The following is a 22,929-nucleotide window of genomic DNA, read 5'->3' as shown; positions in this document are numbered from 1 at the left end:
GTCGCACAGCCACCTTACTGTTACACAATTTAAAAAAATAATATTTGAACCTGTGCATTATTTGAATAGCCTAATATTGAATGCAAAATGATGATAATAATGTATATTTATAAATAGCACTAGGCCGAGTTTAATATATAACACAAACATATAGTAGGTAGGGGGTCCCTACTTAGTCTCTCCATCAGTTTGGGGGTTTGTGGCCTGAAAAATGTTGAAGACCTTTGATTTATGTGATAAATTGAGATGCTTTTCTCTGAAGGTTTACTTGACTCCTCCTTGATCCACACCTTTCGTTGGGTGCAGAGTAGAGAACTTTAAGTTTATAACTCAAGAAGATTTGAGTGATTTTCAATTAGTCATGTTTTTAGGTGTTATTCCTCTGTCCCTCGCTCCCTGTCCCTCCACCTGTCCCATCTCAGCATCGTCCCGGTGCCCAGCTGGGCCTATGTGCCACCTCAGCCCAACTCCATGGCCTCGCCGTGCGTGGCAGACAGACGGGCAGGCCTTCACAGCGCATCAGGGGGCTAATGAGAAACAGTATGGCCATGGGGTAATGTGTTTTGACCTGACAAGCCATGAAACACAGTCTGCCAGCCGCTCCTCTGCCCTGCTCTGCTCTGTCTTCCATCCAAGCCGTCCTGACACTTTCAATCCGACTTAAGTGGATCTGGAGAGCCGCTGTGTGGATTTGCAGCCCTTCCTTCACACTCTACTTCCCTTTCTGCTTCTACAAAATCCCGAGGATTCACTCTGAACATACAGTCACTAAGCTGAAGACGAAAACCGCTGCAGCTCGAGTGTTTCTTCTACTTACCTGAGCACGTAGATGGAAAGTATTAGACAACGGAAAAATAAAGATAGCAACGCTGCATGTAGGCAGGGCCCTCCATCTGATACGCCTCTCTGTGCCCTGGCAAGATGGGAATATCTTTCTGGATCTAACTGGCGGCGAGGAGGGGAGGGAATAGTGGGAGGTAAGTGCGAGTCGGCTCTGGTCTTGACTGTGCAGAGGCCGAGCTGGATGTAATTTACACTCAGCCCACCTCAGGGAGCAGCAGGAGGAGAAGAAACCATTACCTCCCTCTAGAAAGCTGCCCTTCCCATGTGGCAGTGAGTGTCAGCTTTCATATAAAAATGGATCCATTGCTGTTACAACACCCCAGCTCCCAGCGGTGCTGCCTCCCACTCTTCTCATACTGAAGGTGTTTCGTAAAAATTAGAGAAAGAAAAAAAAAAAAAAGGACGGACGAGAGACAGGGAATAAGCAGGAGATGATGACCAGAACAAGTGGGGCATGGGCGGACCTGATGCCTGTCACTATTTCACGTCAAAACATTAAAAGTAGCACGAGAGCTTTGTTGTGACAGAATGATTCCTGAGGCTGCACCAGCCTATTCTCTACTCAAATGGAGACAGACACACTAAATGCCTCAAAGTCATTTTTCTCCCTTTTAGCTGGTAGCAGTTTCCAAAGAAACTGAGATAACAAAAGGCTCAAACTCAGCACTGTCTGTTCTTTTGGCTGGTACTGCCTCGTGCTTTCAGAACTCCATTTTAGTTGTTTTTGTATTTTAAAAGTGTTTAGACTGCATCAGTGACAGATGACTAATATACGAGGTTTTATTTTGGCTTTTCATTTTAGTAAGTGCTGCATTAGAATGAAGTTGCTCTTCTGCTTCTCGTTGCTGCCAACACTGAAAATGTGCATCCATTTAAACCATCATTTAGAATTTCTGCTCAAGCCCTCTACCATTTTCTGAAACTGACAGAACCAATGCTGTAAATCAGACAGAAAATAATTAATTTTATTTTGCTTGATTCAAAAGTAAGAAAAGGCTAAGATTACAATATAGTCTTCCACAATATTATAGAGAACAAAAACTGACATAAAATTACATAAAACTGATATACAGGTAGAAGTACAGAGTAAAGCATGGAAAAAACATATATACCTGTGGGCAAATACATGAGGAAAAGCTGTTAAAATAGAGCAGTTCAGTGATTTTTAGGCATCTTTTGTAACATTTCAAACAGAAACATTTTTGTTTTTGTCCAACAGAACAAGTTATTCCATCAATTGGTACCTAAATTTTTATGAAATTGACCATTGCAAGTTAAAACCTTTGGAGAATAAAGATCTAAGAGCAGAAGAGTGACAGTGATGGGGTTGCAATCCTAAGAAATCATATATGAGAGACCATAAAAAAGTACATACCCCAACCTATATTACTATATTATTAGCCTCATAACAATGAATCACTGTTAAAATTCACATCTGCAGCAATGACTTTGATGCAACTGAGTCGATCACATATATTAGCATCTACGCTGCATGTTTTTATGTCATCAGATGTGATTTAGCAGGAAATCACAAACAATTTCGGTAAAAAAGGCCCTTCAAAATGTTGTATATATGTATATGTATATATATATATTATTAATTCGAACTCAAACACAGAATAATGAGCTCCTTCCACATATAAAACGATCTGGTCGTCTGCCACCGTGTTGTGGCTACTTACTAGTGGACGGTCTGGCCTCTGGTTGCCTTGGTAACCCCTCTTTTTCAGATCATTATAGATTGCCACAGCTCTCTTATTTGACAATAAAATAGTGCTAATGCTGCCATTGCTCCATCTTGTTTTACCCAACGCTTGAAACCTACTATCAGCATAGCGAATGTAGTTATATTTATCCCAAAAAAAACATCTTGATGAATGGTGAAATTGGTAGAAACCAAAGTTGTGGACAGTGTTTCTTTGTGGTAAACAATTAGTCAACTGTGTGTGCGTCATATTGCGTGATTATTGTGAGTTAACTGAGAGTATGCTGCTCTTCCACTTAATGTTACCCAAGATTTTTGCCTTCCTGTGTTTATGACCCCGAAGACCCTCACTGCATTCTGAGTGGACTTAATACTTATGCTGACAATGAACCTAACGCCTAATGGTTTAGCTTTATGCTTACGCTCTTGTTAATAAGATAAAACATGATAGCTGCTGTGTAGCTGAGCTTGATGGTCAGAGCTTTAGCATGTAATCAGTTAACGATGTAACAGGATAAACCACAGCTTGGTAGTTTTACTCTCTGCTGAGAGCAGTATTCTCCTATCATGGCGTTGAGGAAGAGGCCTGACATCATGTGATCAATATGTGACCTTCAAGTGAAGGGAAATCAATCCCTGAGGCTTTCATCCTTTTGCTCAGAACACCCTGCACTTACACATTAGCATCTTTATTATCTACACATTACAGCTTAATTACACCTGCTCGCTGCTTCTTTTTGCTCCTTTGCTACCTGCACAATTCTAATAAAAGAATCCACCCACTTCTTTTCTATTAATTCCTTGAGTATGTTCCCTCTGTCCCACAGCGAAAGCTAATTTTCTAAAGCGTCCTAGCAAGCGCTTCTGGCGGGGTGTCGTATTTTGGTTGTGGGTGTATTTCCGTCCTCACATGTCCCCTTCTGGAGCTCTAATGTTTGTGCTTTCGTGGCATCGAAGTTCACACTGGCTTGGTTTACTTCTGTGTAATCAACCTGGCTTCCAGTTAAGGTCACATTTAACAACAGTGACAGCAGCAGAAGTGAGCCGAACTCTGTTTGCTAATGAAACATCTGTCCCTTCAACCAGGCTTCAAAATGTCTCTCAAAGTCATTCTGACTTCGTACATGGATGCCAAAAAAATACAATGATATACTTTGTGCGTTTACATGCCCCAAAACATTAAAAAGAATTTAACTTTTTGACATTTTCAAAATGCTTGTAGACACTGTGGAGCATGAATTCTGCCAAAAACATAGGTTCCTCCCGTAACTTCATTGACAACATTGATTTCTTTCAAGACATGATGATGATCAAGACTATTATTATACTATTATTTAGCTGCCTTCATGTTTCTGTATTTCACCAAAACAGAAACAATACGATGGACTGTTTCCATGGTTATTAGGTGCATATATTTTCCTATTGATCAGATTATGAAGGTTTAACCCATCCACCTTAATCTGATTAAAATTTTCTCCTGACTTGGCCAGTTTGTTCTTAAAATAGTTACATAAGGCTTGGACTGTGCTTCCAATAACTGGACTATTAACCTTCATGTTAACAGTCTGTGGTGATAAGTCAGTATTGGCTTCACGCTTGCATCTAGCTGATGTCACAGACTCCTGTGTTTCATTCGTTATTTCTAAAACCTAACAGTAAGTGGAGCAGAATGTGCACAGTCTTCGCCAAACGTAGGAGCTCGACAGAATTCCAGCGAACGTGGCCAACATCACAGTAGCTCCCTGGAAAGCTGCTGCTCGCTCCACAGCTGGCTGGCCTGCGTCACGCTTGCATCAGCAGGGACACGTTGTAGTGGGTATCCAGCCCACTGAATGTCTGTGTGGAGCCAGCTGGTGGGTGCTGAAATGAGAGATGATTAGGAATGAAAGATAACCGCAAATTAAGTGGCTGAGTGTTGATTGAATGAGTGAGTGGGTGAGCGAATCTTGAGCTTGTCATGTTTGTCTGTCTGTGCTCTCGGACTCCTTCCACTTTCGCCGGTGCCTCGATCACTGTTGAATCAATGGTTTCGGGTGTTTCGATAGGTAGCAATAGTAAAGAAGTTTAATGTCGCTTACAAACCAGGAACGATAATCCAAATCCAGAAAAATCCAACAAAGGTGTACGAAAAGAAAGTTCCAGAAACAAACATTTGAAGGTGAACTGTGGCAGAGACAGTAATTAATATGCACACGCATCTAATTTGGAAAGGAACCGCAGGTGAAATGACTGAGGGCGCAGAAAACAGAACGGAGAACACGAGAGAAGTAAAACTAACAGACACGAGTACAAGCAATTCTTCACAGTCACACAGCAAGTAAACACAACATGACACAAATCAGATCAGAATACATATACATCAGTAATTCTTCCTCAAACTCACACTCACACTTTTTGTTTTCAATTTCTTGTCTGAGTTGCACAAGTAAAGGTGTCGTGACAAATTAAAACCCCCGACAACGTCTGACACTTCCATCAGCAGCCAGCAGCTCTCATTAGGGTCCAGAAAGCAAACCACACACCTGTTTACTCGCTGTCCTATAAGTCGTCTTCATCGGGACATCAGCAAAGACGGGAGCACGCGTTCTAACGTCTGCTGTCAGGTTAATATGTTGTCCTTAATAAAACGTCAACTCAGATGAAAGAAAAGTGAACTGTAGCTGCGGTGAGGACAACTTTACTAATCGTTTGTATGACTGCGTGGTCAAAATCTGTTCTACTGTGTGTAATAATAGTGGGATTAAAGAGCTTTGGATCAGCATCTCATCAGTATATGAAGCATACGCATGTTATACAACGGTATATCAGTCTAAGCATGTTTCTCAAATTATTTAAGGTTTTAAAGTTTGGAACGACCTGATTATTTATCAAATTCCTTGCAAACATGTGGTCTGAATTTCCTGTCCTCCGCGCCAGGGAGAGGTTTGAACATATTAATAACAGAAAAAACAAAACTGAAGCGTCGAGGGTAAAATAAGCCACGGAGGAGTGCTTCCGTCAGCCACTTAGCCATCTAGCACTCTTCCAAATGTGCCATTGTGCACTTCTACAACTCCAAAAAGTTTAATCTGCGTACGGCAGCTAAATATTACTCCACTCAGGAGCGTGTCTGTAGAACGCTGCTCTCTGTTTTGGGGTTTCCATGTCATTAGATTTGGCTTTGGAGGGGTGCATGCAGAACCAGGTTGTGTTAAATCAGGTGTCTGGAGAGCATGGAGACCAGGCCGGGAGAGGAAACTTAATCATCGAGGCATATATTCTTCTGGGACACGTTCACCTGCCTGAAAACCAAATAAAACTCCTCTAAAAACGTCCCCAGTTCCAAATACGAAATCGAAACAGAAGGACACCAGGAAGAACTTTACCAAACCCAATTTAATACACTGATCTGAGGTCATAAAACCTGAGGTAATCAACTCATTTTCAAATGTTTGGCGATAAGAGAGTTGGACTCAGCATTTCCTGGAGCCTTTACTGTGCTGTAACTGAGTCATGACATACAGGGGTGGAGCGCGGCGACTCCAGATTAGTTGATAATTGTCTCCTCAATATTGATGTCCATTAGATAGGTATACAGCATCCAGCTCCTCTTAATCCCTTTGCGTGCACTCAGTCACGTGCGCACACACACACATTCGCGCACAACACTCGATCCCTTCCTTTTCCTGCAGCCTTGAATCCAAGATTCCCAGCACTTAGCATTGATTATTAATGGAAGGTTTCAAAAGAGAAGGAGGGCAGAAACTGATCTTACCCTTTATGCGCGCTGGCGTTAAGAGAAACCTGCCCGAGGATCAGGGCCAGACGCTTCTCAGCAGCCGCGCTGATAGAAATTGCAGGGCCAGAACGAATGGTTTGTTTAGGGAATTACACATGAGGGTCACGGCGATTTACGAGGACAATGACCGGGATTGTTTTGCAGCCTAAAATATGAGCACTGACACTGGTCAGAGGGGACGCTGGGGGCTGGGGATACACCTTATTGTGTTAAATGAGCAGGGGAGAGCTGAGAGTCCAGGGGGGATGAATTGTTAGTTTTGTGTTACAGTAAACTCTTAAATTCGAGCCTCATCATATTCTGTAATATTCGTGGTGAGAAACTAAACGCTTGCCGGGAATTTTAGCTGGTGTCTAAAAAGGTCTAACGTAAAATGTGAAACATATTTTACTTTTTTTGATTATTGAAAATGTATGTTATTTCATAGTTCTACGTTGTGCATCTATTCTCTGGTGAACCGAAGCAGTTTACGTTAAAGCTGAGCAAACAAGATCAACCCTGACGATGCTAAATGCTAACATAGGCGTTCTAACATGCAGACATTCACCAGATTACCATGCTAACATTTGCTAACAAGACTTATTTGTTCGATGTAGTTGTTCCAACATTTTGACTAAAGAATATCAACCTAAATCCCCGACCACTTGTAAAGTGATTCCCTCATTGGCCTGTGGTTTCTAGATGGTAGTCCTATAACTCCATCTGAGTTTATAGGACGCTCCAAGCCTGACATGTAGTGAATCTGGTGGTTGGAACCAAAGTCATGGATGTTTTTTTTTCTGTTAAACGTTTTTAGGAACTCTGCGTTTGCATCCGATGTCCATCAACTCCTCAATTGGGTCACCTCAAAATGATGCCGCTCGAAATAAAAACACTTGCTCCATCTTGTTCCAAAGGTGTTGTGTGATAAAAACAAAACTTTTCCGTCGTGTTCTTGTCTGGTTAAAATAACCAGCAGGTGAGATAACACCTTTTAAAGAGAAGCTCAAACTGTAAAAATGTGATAAAAGAAAAAAATAAAAAGAAACTTCTGATGACGGCTCATTCCGATCCGTCTGTAGCCTCGAGGGACGAACGCTGCTGATGACACCTCCCCGTTTTCGGTCTCGTCGCAAACAACACCAGCCTCAAACTGGCACGTGATTGAGATGCAGCTGCTATTTGGTCGTTTATCTAAAAAGGAGTCATGAGCTTTGTTTTCCCCCGGTGCATTTTTACTCATCTTCCTGTGCCCTCATCCGTCCCTGTGGACACAAATGTGCGTCAGCAAGTTGCTCAGCGGCTGCCGGGCCTGCTATCTTTTTATCAGCTCCTGTGCCTTTGTGCTTTATTCTGTAGAAAAAATAAATAAAAACAAAAGGATTGCACCTCGGAGCAAATCGCACAATGTTATTTAGATGTTTACCTTAAACCCATCAGTGAAGGGGAGCTTCCAGTAACGGTTTAAAATGTAGTTTTTGAGGCTTTTCCATTTTTTTTTACCAAGGATGCAGTTCAGGAGGAAACACTTTTTTTGTTTGCTCTGTACCAGAATCCCTTCGCGAAGCCGAGTCAACCGGAGCGCGCTTTGTTTGAGTCTGAAGTTTCTTCGTTTGCTCGGCCGGCGTCTGCGAGCAGATGAGGATGTGGGCCACCGTTCTTCCCGTGGGGTCCTCGGTGTCCCTTAACTGACTCAAACCTAGTGAGCAAAAATATCCACATGCCTGCGTCTTTGCCGCCGCCTGAGGGAACGTATTAATGCCTCAGCTAATCCGATTAACATTAACAGTCCCACAGGGGAAATCGCTGCACATCTGCAACGGACAGATAATTACGTTGCCTCAGATGTTTGTTTGTTTCTTTTTTCTTTTCTTTTTTTTTTTGTCTGTTTGTTCCGGCTCTTCTCATGTCTTTGGACGACCGTCGGCGCGTTTTGGCGTCGTGGCCGGACGGGCGCAGTTTCAGTGAGTTTCTAGGTCTTTGTGGCGAACGTCGGTGGATGCCCTCTCCTGTGTCTCAAGGGCGAGCTCTCTATGATGTTAGCGGGCTCAGATGGATTTTCTTTTGTGGCGCCAAGGATGGTTTAAAAAAAAAAAAAAAAGAAAAATGTCATTGCACTACACTGTCGTATCTCGTTTATGACTAATTCAGTTCATGGATTTTCTCTTTGATATCTAAAGGGTGAAATTCTTGAGAAAAAGGTTTGATAAAAATAGTTGTGTCACGGTTTATGTTAGTGATACACTGTGTTTTAAAAGTAGAAAAATCACGTTCTCCTTCGACCATTCAAGCTTTTCTTTGAGGCATCACATACACAGCATCAATGTTGATCATGCTTATCGCTATATTACGCATCGATTTACTGTTAAGTGTGTGTTTACTTGTGTTGTGTTGTCTTGTCCTACAATGATTTTAAAGCTGGATGCCATGAAACCGTCCCTCCTGTGCATGCTAGTCATTGGTGGAGCAGTCTGTCAATGCTGCCTAATCTGGAAAATGTGACATATGTGATTAGACTGAACCGCAGCAAAGACTAATCAATAGGTTAAAAGTAAATGACCTCTGTTGCAGAGTTTCAATCCGCAGGCGATACGTTAAGGCAAGTATAGTGGTGGTTAAATATCCCTGTCACTGTCAGAGTTGGTACAATGAACTGTGCAACAGCTAATGCTTAAGTTGGTGCATTTTAGTAATTAAGTCTTTAATATCTGGAGACAGATTCTGTGTAAGTCCGACTCCGTTCAATTAACTACAAACCAAATTTATTTCTCAATAGCGATAATCACAGATTCAAAAGTCGCCCTGAAAATAGTGACGACTCATCCCAACAGCTGTGCCCACATTTCTTAAATCCAGTTTTAAAACTATAGATATATATATAATCTATTAGTAGCACCCATCATTGCATTAGGTATGGTTCACCTTATCCAGCCCTGTGAGATGCGAGAAGAGGACTTCCCTTTGGGTTGAGTTTTGGAGCTAAGCTCAAGTCTTTGGCGGTAGATTCATTTTTTACGCCCCGGAGGTTGTCGCTTGGTTTAGTCCTGACCCTGATCACAGCAGCCCGACCATTAAATCCAACTCAAGAACAAGATGCCCAGCTCAGACCTTTCAACCACATGACGTGGACTTTATTAACAGACCTAGCTGTCATTTCCAGGGTTAGACATAAAAACTGCTTGGCTTTTTGGTTGTCAAGAACTAGAGGTCGACTACTTATCTTTCGTGTCAGGAGACGTGTCACAGCAGAGAAAACTCCATCTGATAAAAACCACAAGACAGTGATCTGAGTCAAAATATTATCTGAGTTAAGAAGTGTTGTAAACTAAACTGCATGAACCCACTCATGCATTTACCAGATGCTAAAGCTGAAACATTTAAATAAGATTACTTCACTGTTTATAGATGTCCACTGAGAGCACAGTGAGGCAGCAACTTCCTACCATTCTGAATTTAATTTCCCAGAGACGGAGGACCCATTTTACACGGGCAAACGCTCACAGTTGGGCAACTTAACTTTCTGACTTAATTGTCTTTGGTTTCGTTTTCTTTGTTATTTAACGCTTCCTCTGTCCTCTTGCAGGTTGGGATTCTCTACTTCCAGCCGAGCGTTTTCCGCTGCATCCTGCTACGTTGGGTTCGCCTGCTGGGATTCGCCACCGTCTACGGGACGCTGACTCTCAAACTGTACAGGTACCGCACGTTCGCCCAACGTCCCAGTGAACGTCTGTCGGATTACATCGACCTCTTTAAATTGCGCCGTGTCTCGCGCCTTAATTCCTTGTAAAAGTAAGAGCTTTATGAAGTGTCGAGGCAGCACGTTTCTCAGCTACTTCATCACCGGGCTGCGCGGCTGCACAGGTTCAGGAGTGGATTCACTGTCTCATTTAGTCGGGGGAGAGAATTGCCAAGTTAAAGTAATTAAGGAAACACAGGATACTTTGGACCCAAATGATCTCCATATATAACGAAGCCGTGAATGATGGTTGGCAGGAGTGAAACCGAGAGACGAATGCGTGCGAGAGCAGAAGCAGAGAAAGGACCGCCGGAGGATGCAGAGAGAGGGAGGAGGGGGGGTTATCCAGCAGTGAATAGCTGGTAATGAGACAGGGGGGTATGCTGTATTTATGCACTTGAAACTGTGCATCTGTCTGCTTTTATTTATTTATTTATTTATTTCGTCCGGTGAATCTGCCAAAATGACCCTAATGGAGAAGCTGATTAAGAGGATGTGGGTAATGCGAGCGGGAGCTGAGTAAACCCTTAAAGGTGCGAGTTAACATATTGCACAGATCAATTTTTGATGGGGGGGCTCATTAGTGGCGAGCGGTGGACATTTCATCAGCGCGCGTGAAGGGCAGAGCCTAAGAATAGTGACGGCTGGTCATGTGACTGAGCAGAGTTTAGTCTCTATCGCACGACCTTTGTGTTTCTCATGCAGATACTGTGAAGATGACGTTAGTTTCAATGTGATATTGAATTATATTAAGACAAAAATCTAGTATTAGACAAAAAACACCTTACAAAAATTGTCGGTTTTATATATTTACTTGCTACATGACTGTTGATAAATCCTCCAGGTCAAAGCTGAAATAAAAGCAGCTGGACTCCAAGTAGCTTCCAGCTAAAACACCTATAATTACAGGTGAGCATCTGGACATTACAGACCCTAGACATGTGAGTTTCAAATGTTTTTAATGAAAACCTTCCTATTAGTCTTTTAGAACTGATGAAGCTACTCGGATGAATAGTAAAACGTCTTCAGGAAAACCAACAAGTCAGTTTGCCTTTGTTTCAGCTTTGTTTTTGTCTAGATGACTGTTTTCTATTCTCAGGGTTTCTTAGTTTTGTGAGGTTCGGGCATCAGAGGATATTTGGGGGAATGATTGTTTAACCACTTGGAGATAAGCAGATTGAGATTTGAACATTGACTGTACACAAAGATGGTCACATCAGCAATGATCTGCAGCAAAGGGTGACATCACCCTTTGCTGGATTCTGTCTCTTCCTTACAGAATGATCCTGGTTTAAAGGTTCCTCTTTCCTTTACAGCCTTCTCAGTGTGTAGTTCTCCCTCCACAGGGTGCTGAAGGTGTTCCTATCCCGCACGGCGCAGAGGATCCCCTACATGACCAGCTGGCGAGTGTTGCGTCTGCTGGGCATCATCCTCCTCATCGTCTGCTGGTTCCTGGTGGCTTGGACATCTGCCGTCTGTCAGAACCCCGACAGGAAGTTGGCTCTGATCGACGTGGGCTACACGCCCGACGGGCTGCAGTTTAGCATGTGCCTCCTGGATCGCTGGGACTACATGATGGCCGTCGGTAAGCCCTGCCGCCGACATCTGCCTCCGCAGCGCGTCGCGGATACATTGAAACACACTACACCCTCGCGTCGACGAGAAAACGTTTGAGAGTTTCGTGGCGTGAGATCAAGAAGTAATTTGTCAGGCATGATAGCTGCTGAAAGAAAGCAAGACAGATGTGGGGAGAAAGAATGATAAGGTGAAGTTAGTTGAGTAAGACAGTTTGCCTCCATGTACATTTGGCAACGCTCTTATGTTTCCCAAAAGAAGACGTTAATCCTCTCCCCCGACGCTACGCGTTTGGATGTGTTCCTGCGTCGTGCTCGGAGGAGAGGGCAACCAGCGGCAGATGAAGACGGATGAGGAATCGGAGACGCTCAGAGGGGAGCGGCGTCTTGTTTTTAGCAAACGTGCACGCTGGTTTATGTCTGCTGACTCAGGCTTCACGAGAGAGAGAGAGAGACGTGGTCCTTTTTGACTTCGGGGAAAACAGATGGACCCCCGGCAGAGCCGTCAGGCACCGTACTGTACGCCGAGGATGTGTTTTCTTCTGGTTATTAGGAGGTAAAAATAGCTCAGTGTAGTAATAAGGATGTGTAGGTCAGCTCTGACGTCACCTTCGTCCACATCATAATTCACACGGACGCACGGAGGCGCAATAAATCATTCAGACATAAAAAAATCCCCCCACCTGCTTCTCTCGCAGCCGTCCAGTTATTCACTCTGCATATTTCTTTGTTTTTATTTTCTCCACAAACACAAAACCATAAAAAAGACCAGATCCCAATCAGTAAAGATTAATCGTGAAGGTTTGCACAACAAGACTGCACTTTCAACAGTGATCTAAGATTAGATTCAATCATATTCTTTCTCGTATTCATATTAATCCACCAGAAATCTTGTTTTTTTACATTAAAAAAAAAAACACGGTGACGTAACCAAAGACACAACGGTTAATAAATAATTCACAAATGCCCCCGTTTCTTTTTGAAAAACACACATCAATTTTTTTTTATTAACCTGTGTCGCTTAGCAAAAACACACGAGCCCATCATGGACATGGCCTAATGGAGGCTGAGTCTTCCCGTAATCAGTCAGCCTGAGCTCCCTGTTGTCCCTCTAGCGAGGAACACATGATTCAGCCGTGCAGCAGGCGACACCAGCGTGTTTACTGTTGTGGAGCCGGATACCGAGGAAACATTACACGGGGCCGCCACAGAGGTGCGCGGGGATTCATTTATTGTCCTGAGAATACAACCACAGCTGTGACAAATGAGTTTGTTAAACAGGGAGTTTGCCTGCGTATTGTATGAGGTGAGTGCTCTGAACTGTGAATGAAGTGGGTGGTTTTTCATAGAAATGACCTGCGTTCACCGCCTCTCTCTTGTTGTCGCTCCACAGCCGAGTTCCTCTTCCTGCTGTGGTCCGTGTACCTGTGTTACGCGGTGCGGACCGTGCCGTCGGCCTTCCACGAGCCGCGCTACATGGCCATCGCCGTCCACAACGAGCTCATCCTGTCGGCCATATTCTACGTCATCAGGTAACGTGTGATGCTCGCGGTCATGTGGCTCAATTTATTACGCGTTGTTTTATAATCTCGCTTCAGTTCAGCGTATCTAGTTTCTCAGTTACCTCATTCCTCGGTCCTCATTAGGTGGTCAGCTGTTTTACACATGTTTAATTCCCTTTAAGTTGGTTACTTAAAATAAAAGTATGCAGCTGTTAGCCCCTTAACATTCTTCAGAAAATAAAATGGTGGTATTTCTGCATTTCTGCAGTTAGTTTGTTATCATCTGAGAGTGAAAATGTGTCATTTAATGAGGCGATTCAAATTTTTTTTCCACTGTCTCTTGCAACAAAGTAAAGGACAATTCAGTTTTTGGCATCATGTTTAGATTGAACCGAGAGATTTTTAAGTCTTGTATATTTTGTTAAGCAGGAAAATGTCCCTCATTATAGATTATAGTATTTTCAAAAAGATTTCTGAATTCAACTTTTCATTTGTATGAGGTAAAACATGTGACACATGGCAATGTCTGACTTATTGATTGATTACATTGAAAATCCACCATTACCAGTCTGATAACTAAAAATAACTAATATTCTATTTCAAGCAAAAATACACATTAATACTGTTTGTATAATGTTGCTTTTTTCCTGTTTTAAAATTTTAATTTTTGTGACAATGATATATCTGTGATTCTGCCATATTTGGGGTTTTTAATATATATACCCTGTATTTTTTAAAAAATAATTTTCTTTGAACCAAAATCAATACCCCCAACATGTCTTTCCGAAAACAGTGACCGTCAGGAGACCTCACATCGGTGTATAACCCTTCTAAGCCCCGAGCACATTTATCAAAATCCATTGATCTTCATTTTATTGTAGGTGGAAGCGAGTGAGAGTTCAAGACATCTGCAAAGCTAGATCCCTCTTTTTATTCGACTTGACAATCGCAGGACGTGTTTAAATATAATTTCCTGGCACTCTCTGATCCCTGTATACAATACTAACACAATTACTAACAAATACACCATGTTCAGCATCACTTAGATTCACAAATGCTTAATGTCATAGATCTATTGTGCTATTCTCCTTTTGACAATCTGTGTCCTCCAGTAGATTGTCTCAATTCCATGAAACGCAGCCTGCACCGTGTTCTGTTCTGTCTTCATCCGGGAGTCGTTTTTTTATTTTTTTATCATTGTCTTGAATTCGGCCCACTCCCTCCAGTCTACATGACAAATAGTTGCACCATGCGGTTTATAAATGAGACGTTTCAGCTGACTCCACCGCAGCCATTCCTAGCTGGAGTCCCCCCTAATTGAGAGCTCAGCTCCATCGCATTATTTCCTAATGAAGCATGTCAGAATGATTTATGTTTTTTTTTTCCATGACAGCATAAATAGCTGAAATGATTGGCAACCCTCCTTCTGCTGTAAATTAACATCCATTGTCAATACATTGTGTATAAACTGATGTTTTGTGGGTTTTTTACGTTATATTTGAGTTTTTAACAGATTTGAATGTTTGTGAATACCTGGACCCTTTTTACAACTTTATAAATCTTCTAAGGGGCCTTGTATGCCTAGTTGTGATGCTTTCCTCTGCTGTATGTGGCCAGACGAGACCCCTAATAAATGGGACGGTTTCCTTGTGCGGCGAGAAGACTGGCTGCCACCTGGGGCCATAGTGTACACCGGGGCTTGTTAGAGGAATCCATTGTCCATTTGTGTTATGTCCATAACATGCTGTAAGATCCCGCGGTGACCAGTTAAAGCTCAGACTTCCGTCGTGCCTGTGATAACCATCGGGTTAGAGTCTGGTCCAGGTGTGAATGGGATGCTGAGAGAAAATGAAGGGGATACAACGCACACTCCAGTCATCTTGCGATTGATGGGTAGTATTTCACCGAGGCGCTGCAGGCTGTGACGAGACGGCATGCCAAGGTTATTAAATCCTCATCTGCGCTGAAACCCCCTCACAAAACATGAAGGAGGGAAGACTTCAAAAGCTTTGGGACATTTCATATGCCGGACCTTTGCCTTTATTCATGCCTCAAAGCTATTACCACAGTAACAGTTCGTTAATTAGCCATTTGCCAACTTCAACAACGTAATGAGTCTGCTAGATGACATTTGCTTGGATGGAGGCTCTCCAGTGGTTGAATTAGCATCTGACAGGACATGCCTTCATGTGCTTAGCGCACACAGGGTCTCACTGTGCTGAAAGCCTGTTAGTTCATTTCAAATAAAAGGCTGGAGCTACTCCTCCTCCGCCGCTATTGTTTCTCCCAATAATTATCTCGTCTTCCACCGACCGCTGCGCCACAGTCAGCTCAGCGTGTTACCCTCTCTGATGTACAAACGGACCCGATCTCGTGTCCAGATCAAGGTCAGTCCCCCTTTATCGTGAATCCAGTTGAAAGAACGGGGGAAATATTGTGTGCTCGCTGACAAAAGGATCGCCCATGTGGAACATTATATGAGGCAGTGGAACGGATGACTCGACAGGCGGTGCATAAATCTACTCTTTCTGTTGGTTTCCGTCTCGACCAGCTTCATCTGTATCTAAGACGTTAACTGCAGACAGAAATACTTTCGCACTGATGAGGATGAGCGCCTTGACAAATGACGCTGCATAAAATTATAGATATTCCAGACTATAACAAGCACTGCAGCTGCTAAAATATTTGATTTACGTAAGCTAAATATCTGGATGTCTCCGCTGTTGTGTTTGTTCTCTGTTGGTTCAATTTCTTTTCCCCTTGCTTTATTTTTTTATCTACCGTTTGTTTTTTTCCTTTTACATTGGTGTAGGTTCACTCTTGCTCCTGAGCTTCATCCAGACTGGGTGCTGCTACTGTTCTTCACCCACACCCACCTGACTGTAACGGTCACACTGGGTCTACTACTCATTCCTAAGGTAAATATGCTAAGAAGTATGTTGAATGTTGAATATCATTTGGTAGTGTCCATGCTAATCTATGTATTTCCTGTCTCTCCCTCAGTTTCTGTTTGCTGGCACCCACATGAGAGATGACATAGCCTCTGAGGCCTATGAGGACGAGCTGGACATGGGCCGCTCTGGGTCGTACCTCAACAGCAGCATAACATCAGCATGGAGCGAGCACAGCCTGGACCCCGAAGACATTCGGGTAGGGAGCGCGTCCGTTTACCTTTGCATTTCCATTGTATAACCTGGTGATACCTTCATGATCTTCCAAAGAATACTGAGCAGTGGCAGTTTTTTATTGCAGACACCCGACGAAATGGGCCCTCTCAGTTCTATAAATGGCTGTGGCGTAAGGTCTTGCGACAGTCTTTGGGAAAAACGTACCAACGTGAGCAGAGATTTCTGTTTGTCTGTTAGAGCTGAAGAAGTCTCTCTATCAAAAGATTTGGTTTCCTCCAGCCCACTATCTAGAAGGAAGGGTATCATGATGACATCCCGCTGCTCGAGAGCATTCACTGTCTCGGGCGGAGACACAGGCGGAAATACAAATAATTCATGACCTTAGAGGCTGTTTCAGACCTAACACTAAAAAAAAAAAACTCAGTTTCCTTATTTGATGCTGTCCGAGACTGTCCTGTCTTTTCTTTTCTTTTTTCAACACGCATGTGATATTCCGTAGTGCATCATTTTAACGACTGTTTGTAGTCACGTGTCATGAAGTTGTACTGCATGTTCTCTGTGCAGTAGACTGTCTGCTTTTTGTAGCAGTGCTTTGATCCCAAATCCTTAATTTAAAGCAGTTTTGTTGTCACTAACAATTTGGATCTCACCGTTTGCATCTGTCTTTGTCTAATGTCTAGGAAGAGCTGAAGAAACTGTACTCCCAACTGGAGATTTACAAAAGGAAGAAGATGCTGGCGAACAACCCTCATCTGCAGAAAAAGCGAAGCTCCAAGAAAGGGCTCGGCCGGTCGCTGATGAGACGCATCACAGAAATTCCTGAATCTGTGCATCGTCAGTGCAGCCGCGAAGACAAGGAGGCAGGGGAACACGGGAGCAATCGCAACAGCATCTGCATGTTGAAGAAGAACCCCTTAGAGCCGATTCACGCGGGGAAACCGGCGAAGGAGGAGACGCTGAAGAACAAGGTTTTCTCCCTGAAGAAGTCCCACAGCAGCTACGACCACGTCCGCGACCAGAGCGAAGACTCCAACAGCTCGGTGACAGACAAGACGGAGCTCAACACAGCCGAAGGGTCCCTCCTGGACACACTTATGGGCAAGAAGCTGGTCAAGAAGAAGTCTAGTGAGAACATAAACGTCCCCAGTGAATCTACAGAATCTGTTCCCTTGGTCTGCAAGTCTGCCAGTGCCCACAACCTCACTGCAGACAAGAAACCAATTCACCCTAGAGCCTCCATGCTGCAGAAGTCCCTCAGTGTCATCGCCAGTGCCAAAGAGAGGACTTTGGGTTTGACTGGAAAGACCCAGAGCCCGGAAGAAAGCAATAAGAAGAGTCAGCCAAAGAGCAAAGATACGAGAGCGAATGCAGATCAAGAGAGTGAGGGTCCACCCAAGATGAGTATCAGCCAGTCGGTTGAGTACAAACAAAGTTCTGCGAAGGGCAGGATCATGAAACAACCAGTTAGCGGCAGCCAGCCCACAATTTGCTCTGATCCCAACAAGGGAAAAGACCTCTATGACCTCTCAGAAGTGTGTCCCTGGGAAGTGGAAGATCTCCCAACTCCGTCTGAAAACAAAGTCCAAAAGCACGTGTCTATAGCGCCAAAGGAAACCACGACAGTTCACGGGGGCAGCACCAAAGGAGGCAAATCTCAGAAGCACAGAGCTTCTGATCAATCTCCGTCAAGTAGCAGGCACTCGAAGGAGATTCAGAGGGCAACGGCTGTTCGAGCCGACATATGTCCGTGGGAGGAGGGAGGCGAGAGTCAAGCCAGTCCGGTGGAAGGTTCAAAGCAACAAATATCCAGTCTGTCAAAGGTCCAGCCGTCACATTCTGTGGCAGAAGTTTGTCCATGGGACTTTGAAGAGACGCAAAAGACAACGGAGACAGCTCGGTCGCCAGACATGACAAAGCAGAGAAAGAGTAACTCACCAGTGGAGAGAGGTAGAGGCATCCTTTCAGATCCACACAAAGTAGGACCGTCACTCCAGCCGCCAACATCAAAAGCCGACGTATGTCCCTGGGACTACGACAGCGCTGCAGTGTCCCCGAGTTCTGAGAGGACGCCCAGTCCCTCTCAAGCTCCCAAAACCAAGGAGTCCCCTTCGAAAAAGAAAGGCGCGCCTTCCGCGAGGACACTCGAGAAAGAGAAATTAAAAGACGCTGACGATGAGAAAAGTAGAACAAAAGCTAAGGACAAGAGCAAATCTTCAGAGAAACACGTGAGCCAACAGAAAATGGCCGAGGTGTGTCCGTGGGACGTAGAGAGTCAGCAGGAAGCGCCGCTGATAGAGAAAAGGAAAAGCGCCAACGTTGGAGCGGCGAAAGTAAAGCAGGCTGAGGTTTGTCCGTGGGATTTCGAGGATAGGTCGGATATAAAAGGCACAGACCACAGCGCTTCTGTAGCGAAAGAGAGCAAGACAAATTCTAAAGGCGGAGCTGTAAGTGCTCCAAAAAAAGCAGATGTTTGTCCCTGGGACTTTGATGACGGCACATTGAGCAAGAAGGCATGACACTCAACTTTAATGGACCACTGAAAATATAGTTATTGATGTATATTTTTTTTCACTTTGAAATCGTTAGATATTACTTTGTACTATTAGTAGGGTGACTTGGAAGCAAAGTTGATCAAGTTCCACAAGTTGCCTTCCTTTCCGAGGTTTTGTTCCAGTTTGTTTTGGAAATAAGTAAAAATTTACAAAAAAAAAAAAAAAAACAACAACAAAACAACAAGTCATGATGAGCATTCCAGATTATTACAGGAAAAATCCTGACGATAAACCTTAGACTAATTATGCAACTTTTGATTCAGCCTTTCCACGTCGTGTACGTTCATCATGTCAGCCACTCGTACTTTTTGTTTTGTATCATCAGTTCTCGGACGACGACGTGATGCGACGGCAGAGATGTAGAGAAAAACACAAGTATGAAATTGAGGTTGAAGTCTAAAATAGCAAAAGTAAAAGCCAAAGACTAAGGTAACATTTGCCTAGAGGGACGTCGGCCTTGAGGCGGTAAAAGTTATTTTATTAGTTTGTGTCTTTGGCACAGAAGGAGGAAAATCAGTTTATAGCACTTTAGCCAACTCCATAAATTAAACACCAGGGGACAGACTCTGTCCTTTTTGTACATTTTGTCCTCTTGTTTTTAACCTTATAGCATGAGATCACACAGACCAAACTCAGACATGTGTTTCTTTTTCGTTTCGATCTATTTAATTGTAGTTCTCTGCGGATTAAAATGCTTCCAAGTCTGCAGAGGTGTACTGTATGTGCCTAACTAACTAACGTTGTCTTGTATCGGTCTGAAGGGAAAGCGAGAGGCTTCCCCCCTTCAGCGTTTTGTGACGGTGAATTATATAAACAGCATGCACAGCCAGGTATCGAGTAGTTCGAACCCAACAGGTTTATCGACAAATATATGATGATGTTTTAGTTGACTTTTTTTAAAAGACCACAGACACTTGCATTCCTCTTTTCATATTTCCAAGAGCTAAAAGTCATGTGAGAGCAGCCTCGTCGGAGTCGCTCATATGTTCACGTATGTAAGAGGTAGGGAGATAAAAACACAGAGGGGGAATCATTTGCACCAGCTTTGTTCAGGAATCCAGCGTGGATCTTTGTGTTGCACCGAGCGTGTGTGTGTGTGTGTGTGTCCGCAGATGCAATATTGTTAATTTAAAGGAATGAGGTGATGGCTGAAAATGCACGCACGATTAAGTCCTGCCATCCTGTTTACAGTCCCACTGCCTCAGTAAACGCAAAAAAAAAAAAGAAAAAGACAGTCAAGCAGGTAAACATTAACTGAAACGGTGATTTAGTGTTTTGTTTTGACTTGGGTTTTATTTTCTGGTTGTGGCCATCAGACGTCGGGTTTTAAACAAACAGTGGTGAGGTTATTACTCGGCCCGTTTATGCTGATCATCCATCACGGATGAGCGGTGACTTATTGTAGTAGCTGATCGCTCTGTGTGGTGGTGGATCGTCAGCCCACACACAACATCTTAGTCTGGGGATTTCAGTCTGTGCTCGCTCCTTTCTCTCCATTCAGGCGACTCCAGCCTGGTTTGCTTCAAATGTTTTGAAGAAACTTGCTGTCACCGTTTAGATGCTGCTATCAGGTTTGTTGTAAAAGATACTAAAAGTAAAGAAGCACCCGTCACAGAGGTTTGTTGTAGGATTATTTGATTGTATGCAGGATGTTTTAATGATAAGCGTGAACAGTTTCATTTAATTCATAATTAAAGCCTTTTAGGAAAGAGATGTTTGTTTCTGTCAAACTGTGGTAGCAGTTGCTTTGGTAAAACTGTTTTTAGGCGCACAGTAACTTATTTTCTTTGCAAACTGACGCACAACAACATCCTTTGTCAGACATTTCTTTAGTTGCGGCTGATTTTCTGACTCTTAAAGAGGAAGATGACTCTGCAAAATAAGGCACCACACCAGATTCCATTAAGGAAAGACGGAACATTTGACAGCGGCTACTTCACCGAAGTAAACAGAGGTTGAGAATCGATAACTTGATGGTTTGCAATCTGAGGAGAGGCGACATGGTATAGCCCATACGGAGGTAGCAGACGGGGACAGAAGCTCCCGCAGGCTGGACACTGTCGGTCTGGTTGTGGTGGAGCAGATAAGTGACGAGTAGGAACTGAACATAGAGGGGCAGAGGTGAAAGGTGTGAGCAGATCTTCCTTGTGAACTTTTGCCTACGCTTCATTTGAGCTGGAAGTTACTGTAGGTGTGTTTGACTTTACTTGACAACAGTGTTGTTGCAACTGAGCGACACAATGGTCAATACCACCAAAATAAAACCCAAGTTCTTATTAACCAGCTCTCCTGTTTAATATTTTTAATTATATTTCTATTTGGCTGCTCTGTAACCTTTAATGTTCGTAAATATTAAAGGTTAAGCGCTCTACTGCTGCCATCTTACTTTTTTTCTCTTCATGTTTGCATCTAAATTCTTTGACAGTTTAACGATGAGCAGGTCAAAGCCAGACCAGAGTAATCGAGCTAATCATTTCCTAAACCTTTTGAAGGTTTTGAGTTATTCGTGTTTTGTATCAAAATGTCCTAAATATTCCTGGAATTAATCTAATCCCCCACACAAACGGCGACCTCCTAACGACATTTACAAAAGCTCTGTATTATTAATGTAGCATGTTCAGTGCTTTATCGTTACCCAGTGAGGATTTCCGAACGTCGTCCCCGATTGTGAGTCTCTGTAATCGCTGTCGAATTCCTCACAGTGTGATATCCGAGCTCCGCAGGGGTCCGTGTTAATTGTCATTAAAAATCAGTGCTCTTATTCTTCAGTGAGATTCAGTTTATATGGCAATGCTTAACTCAAATATCTGCGCCCCAATTTTTTTATTTTTATTTTTTTGTCCAAGATGCGTGGCCTTTTTGTCGTCGCCTCTGCTTTACGAGCTCCTTTAGGAATCTGAGAGGAACCGTCCCCGCGCACAGATTGATTGTAAAGCCCTGATGGATCTCTGTGATATTCATGAGCCAGATGTTAGGCCTCATCCATCATCTGCGTCGGGGTGTAGGATCTCATTACGAATATGCGGGGGAATCCTGACCCTGTGGTACGACAGCAGCAACATTTCAAAAAGCAGCTGTTTTTTTTTTTTTTTAACCTGACTGTGGAGTCACTGCCGGATTTCACTGCCCTGTGTGACAAATAACATGCTGCCTCTTTATTGTCCTTGTAGGAAAGCCGTTTTTAAAATGAGCAGATGTGTTTGTTTCATGATGCGGGCTCTCTGATTTAGGTTGAAAAAAAGAAAGGAGAAAAAAAAAGCAATATTTTGTGGCGTTTTCAAAGCAAAGAAGGTATTTTTCTGGTGTAAAAATAAAACACATCTATGTTCATTTTTACACTTGCTTTGGCAGATTTAAGGAGCCCCTCTCGTGCTCGTGTCAGTGCACAGGTTAACGTCCCGTCCTTCAGCCCGGTGCCGTGCGATTCCTCGGTTCAGTCCGTCCATAGCTGTGTGCGTGTCGAATTGTAACACGTGACCGGTGTCTGTTACCGTCCGCTTCTCTGGAGACCATCCTCGTGAGTTATCCCTCCATCCCCGATGAAATCGGTGAACCTCAGAGGCCGTCGTTCTTGTGCCACCTCCGCGTAGACGCCGCCGTGTTTCCCCCCGTAGCTCTTCGTCCACCTGACCGCCGGGTGCGTTTCCGTAGCCGGGCTGCTTTCATTTAAACCTCACCCTCTACTCTCACGTGACCCAACCGGGTCACACGATGGCAAATACAACTACTACTCTTGCTACTACTACTACTACTACTACTACTACTACTACTACTATTCAATGCTGTAATGTCGTAAATCTTGTGGCTTCTGCATGAATTCAAGAAATTAGTTGGACCGATGTTTCACTGCCCTTGATAGAACAAAAAAAAAGAAAAAAAAAGTTGATCTTTTATGGACTGTTACGAGTTGTATAGTGAGTGGTACTGTCCCCTAACCCACTGTATTATGTGCTTGTTATAACTATTGCTCTATGACAAGCTTATAGCATCGATGTATGGGAATATTTGGTAGATTTATATTGTGTTATATTGTGATAGCATGTACATAAAAGATACCTCCTCTGCAATAAATATTTATATGAAAACGAACCGTTTTTTTTCTCTTGTTTGCGCCTCAAACTGCTGAGAAGCT

General features: G+C 43.4%; 1 protein-coding gene across 2 annotated transcripts in view; it reads left to right on the top strand.

The window, feature by feature from the left end:
* Positions 1-22,882, top strand: part of gpr158a (G protein-coupled receptor 158a) — a 60,558-nt gene extending 37,676 nt beyond the window's left edge. The window contains exons 6-12 of one of the 2 annotated variants that reach the window (XM_047568668.1): positions 9,889-9,998; positions 11,388-11,626; positions 13,009-13,147; positions 15,930-16,035; positions 16,121-16,267; positions 16,370-16,453; positions 16,926-22,882. In XM_047568668.1, the coding sequence (XP_047424624.1) occupies positions 9,889-9,998; positions 11,388-11,626; positions 13,009-13,147; positions 15,930-16,035; positions 16,121-16,267; positions 16,370-16,453; positions 16,926-18,761 (2,661 nt within the window). In that variant the 3' untranslated portion in view covers positions 18,762-22,882. The remainder of the gene's footprint in view (positions 1-9,888; positions 9,999-11,387; positions 11,627-13,008; positions 13,148-15,929; positions 16,036-16,120; positions 16,268-16,369; positions 16,454-16,925) is intronic. The other variant, XM_047568669.1, reaches the window with a different exon arrangement.
* The last annotated feature ends 47 nt before the right edge of the window (positions 22,883-22,929 follow it).

This window comes from Mugil cephalus, chromosome 18 (assembly GCF_022458985.1).
Source record: "Mugil cephalus isolate CIBA_MC_2020 chromosome 18, CIBA_Mcephalus_1.1, whole genome shotgun sequence".
Taxonomy (NCBI): domain Eukaryota; kingdom Metazoa; phylum Chordata; class Actinopteri; order Mugiliformes; family Mugilidae; genus Mugil; species Mugil cephalus.
This window is presented reverse-complemented; position numbering and strand designations above follow the sequence as displayed.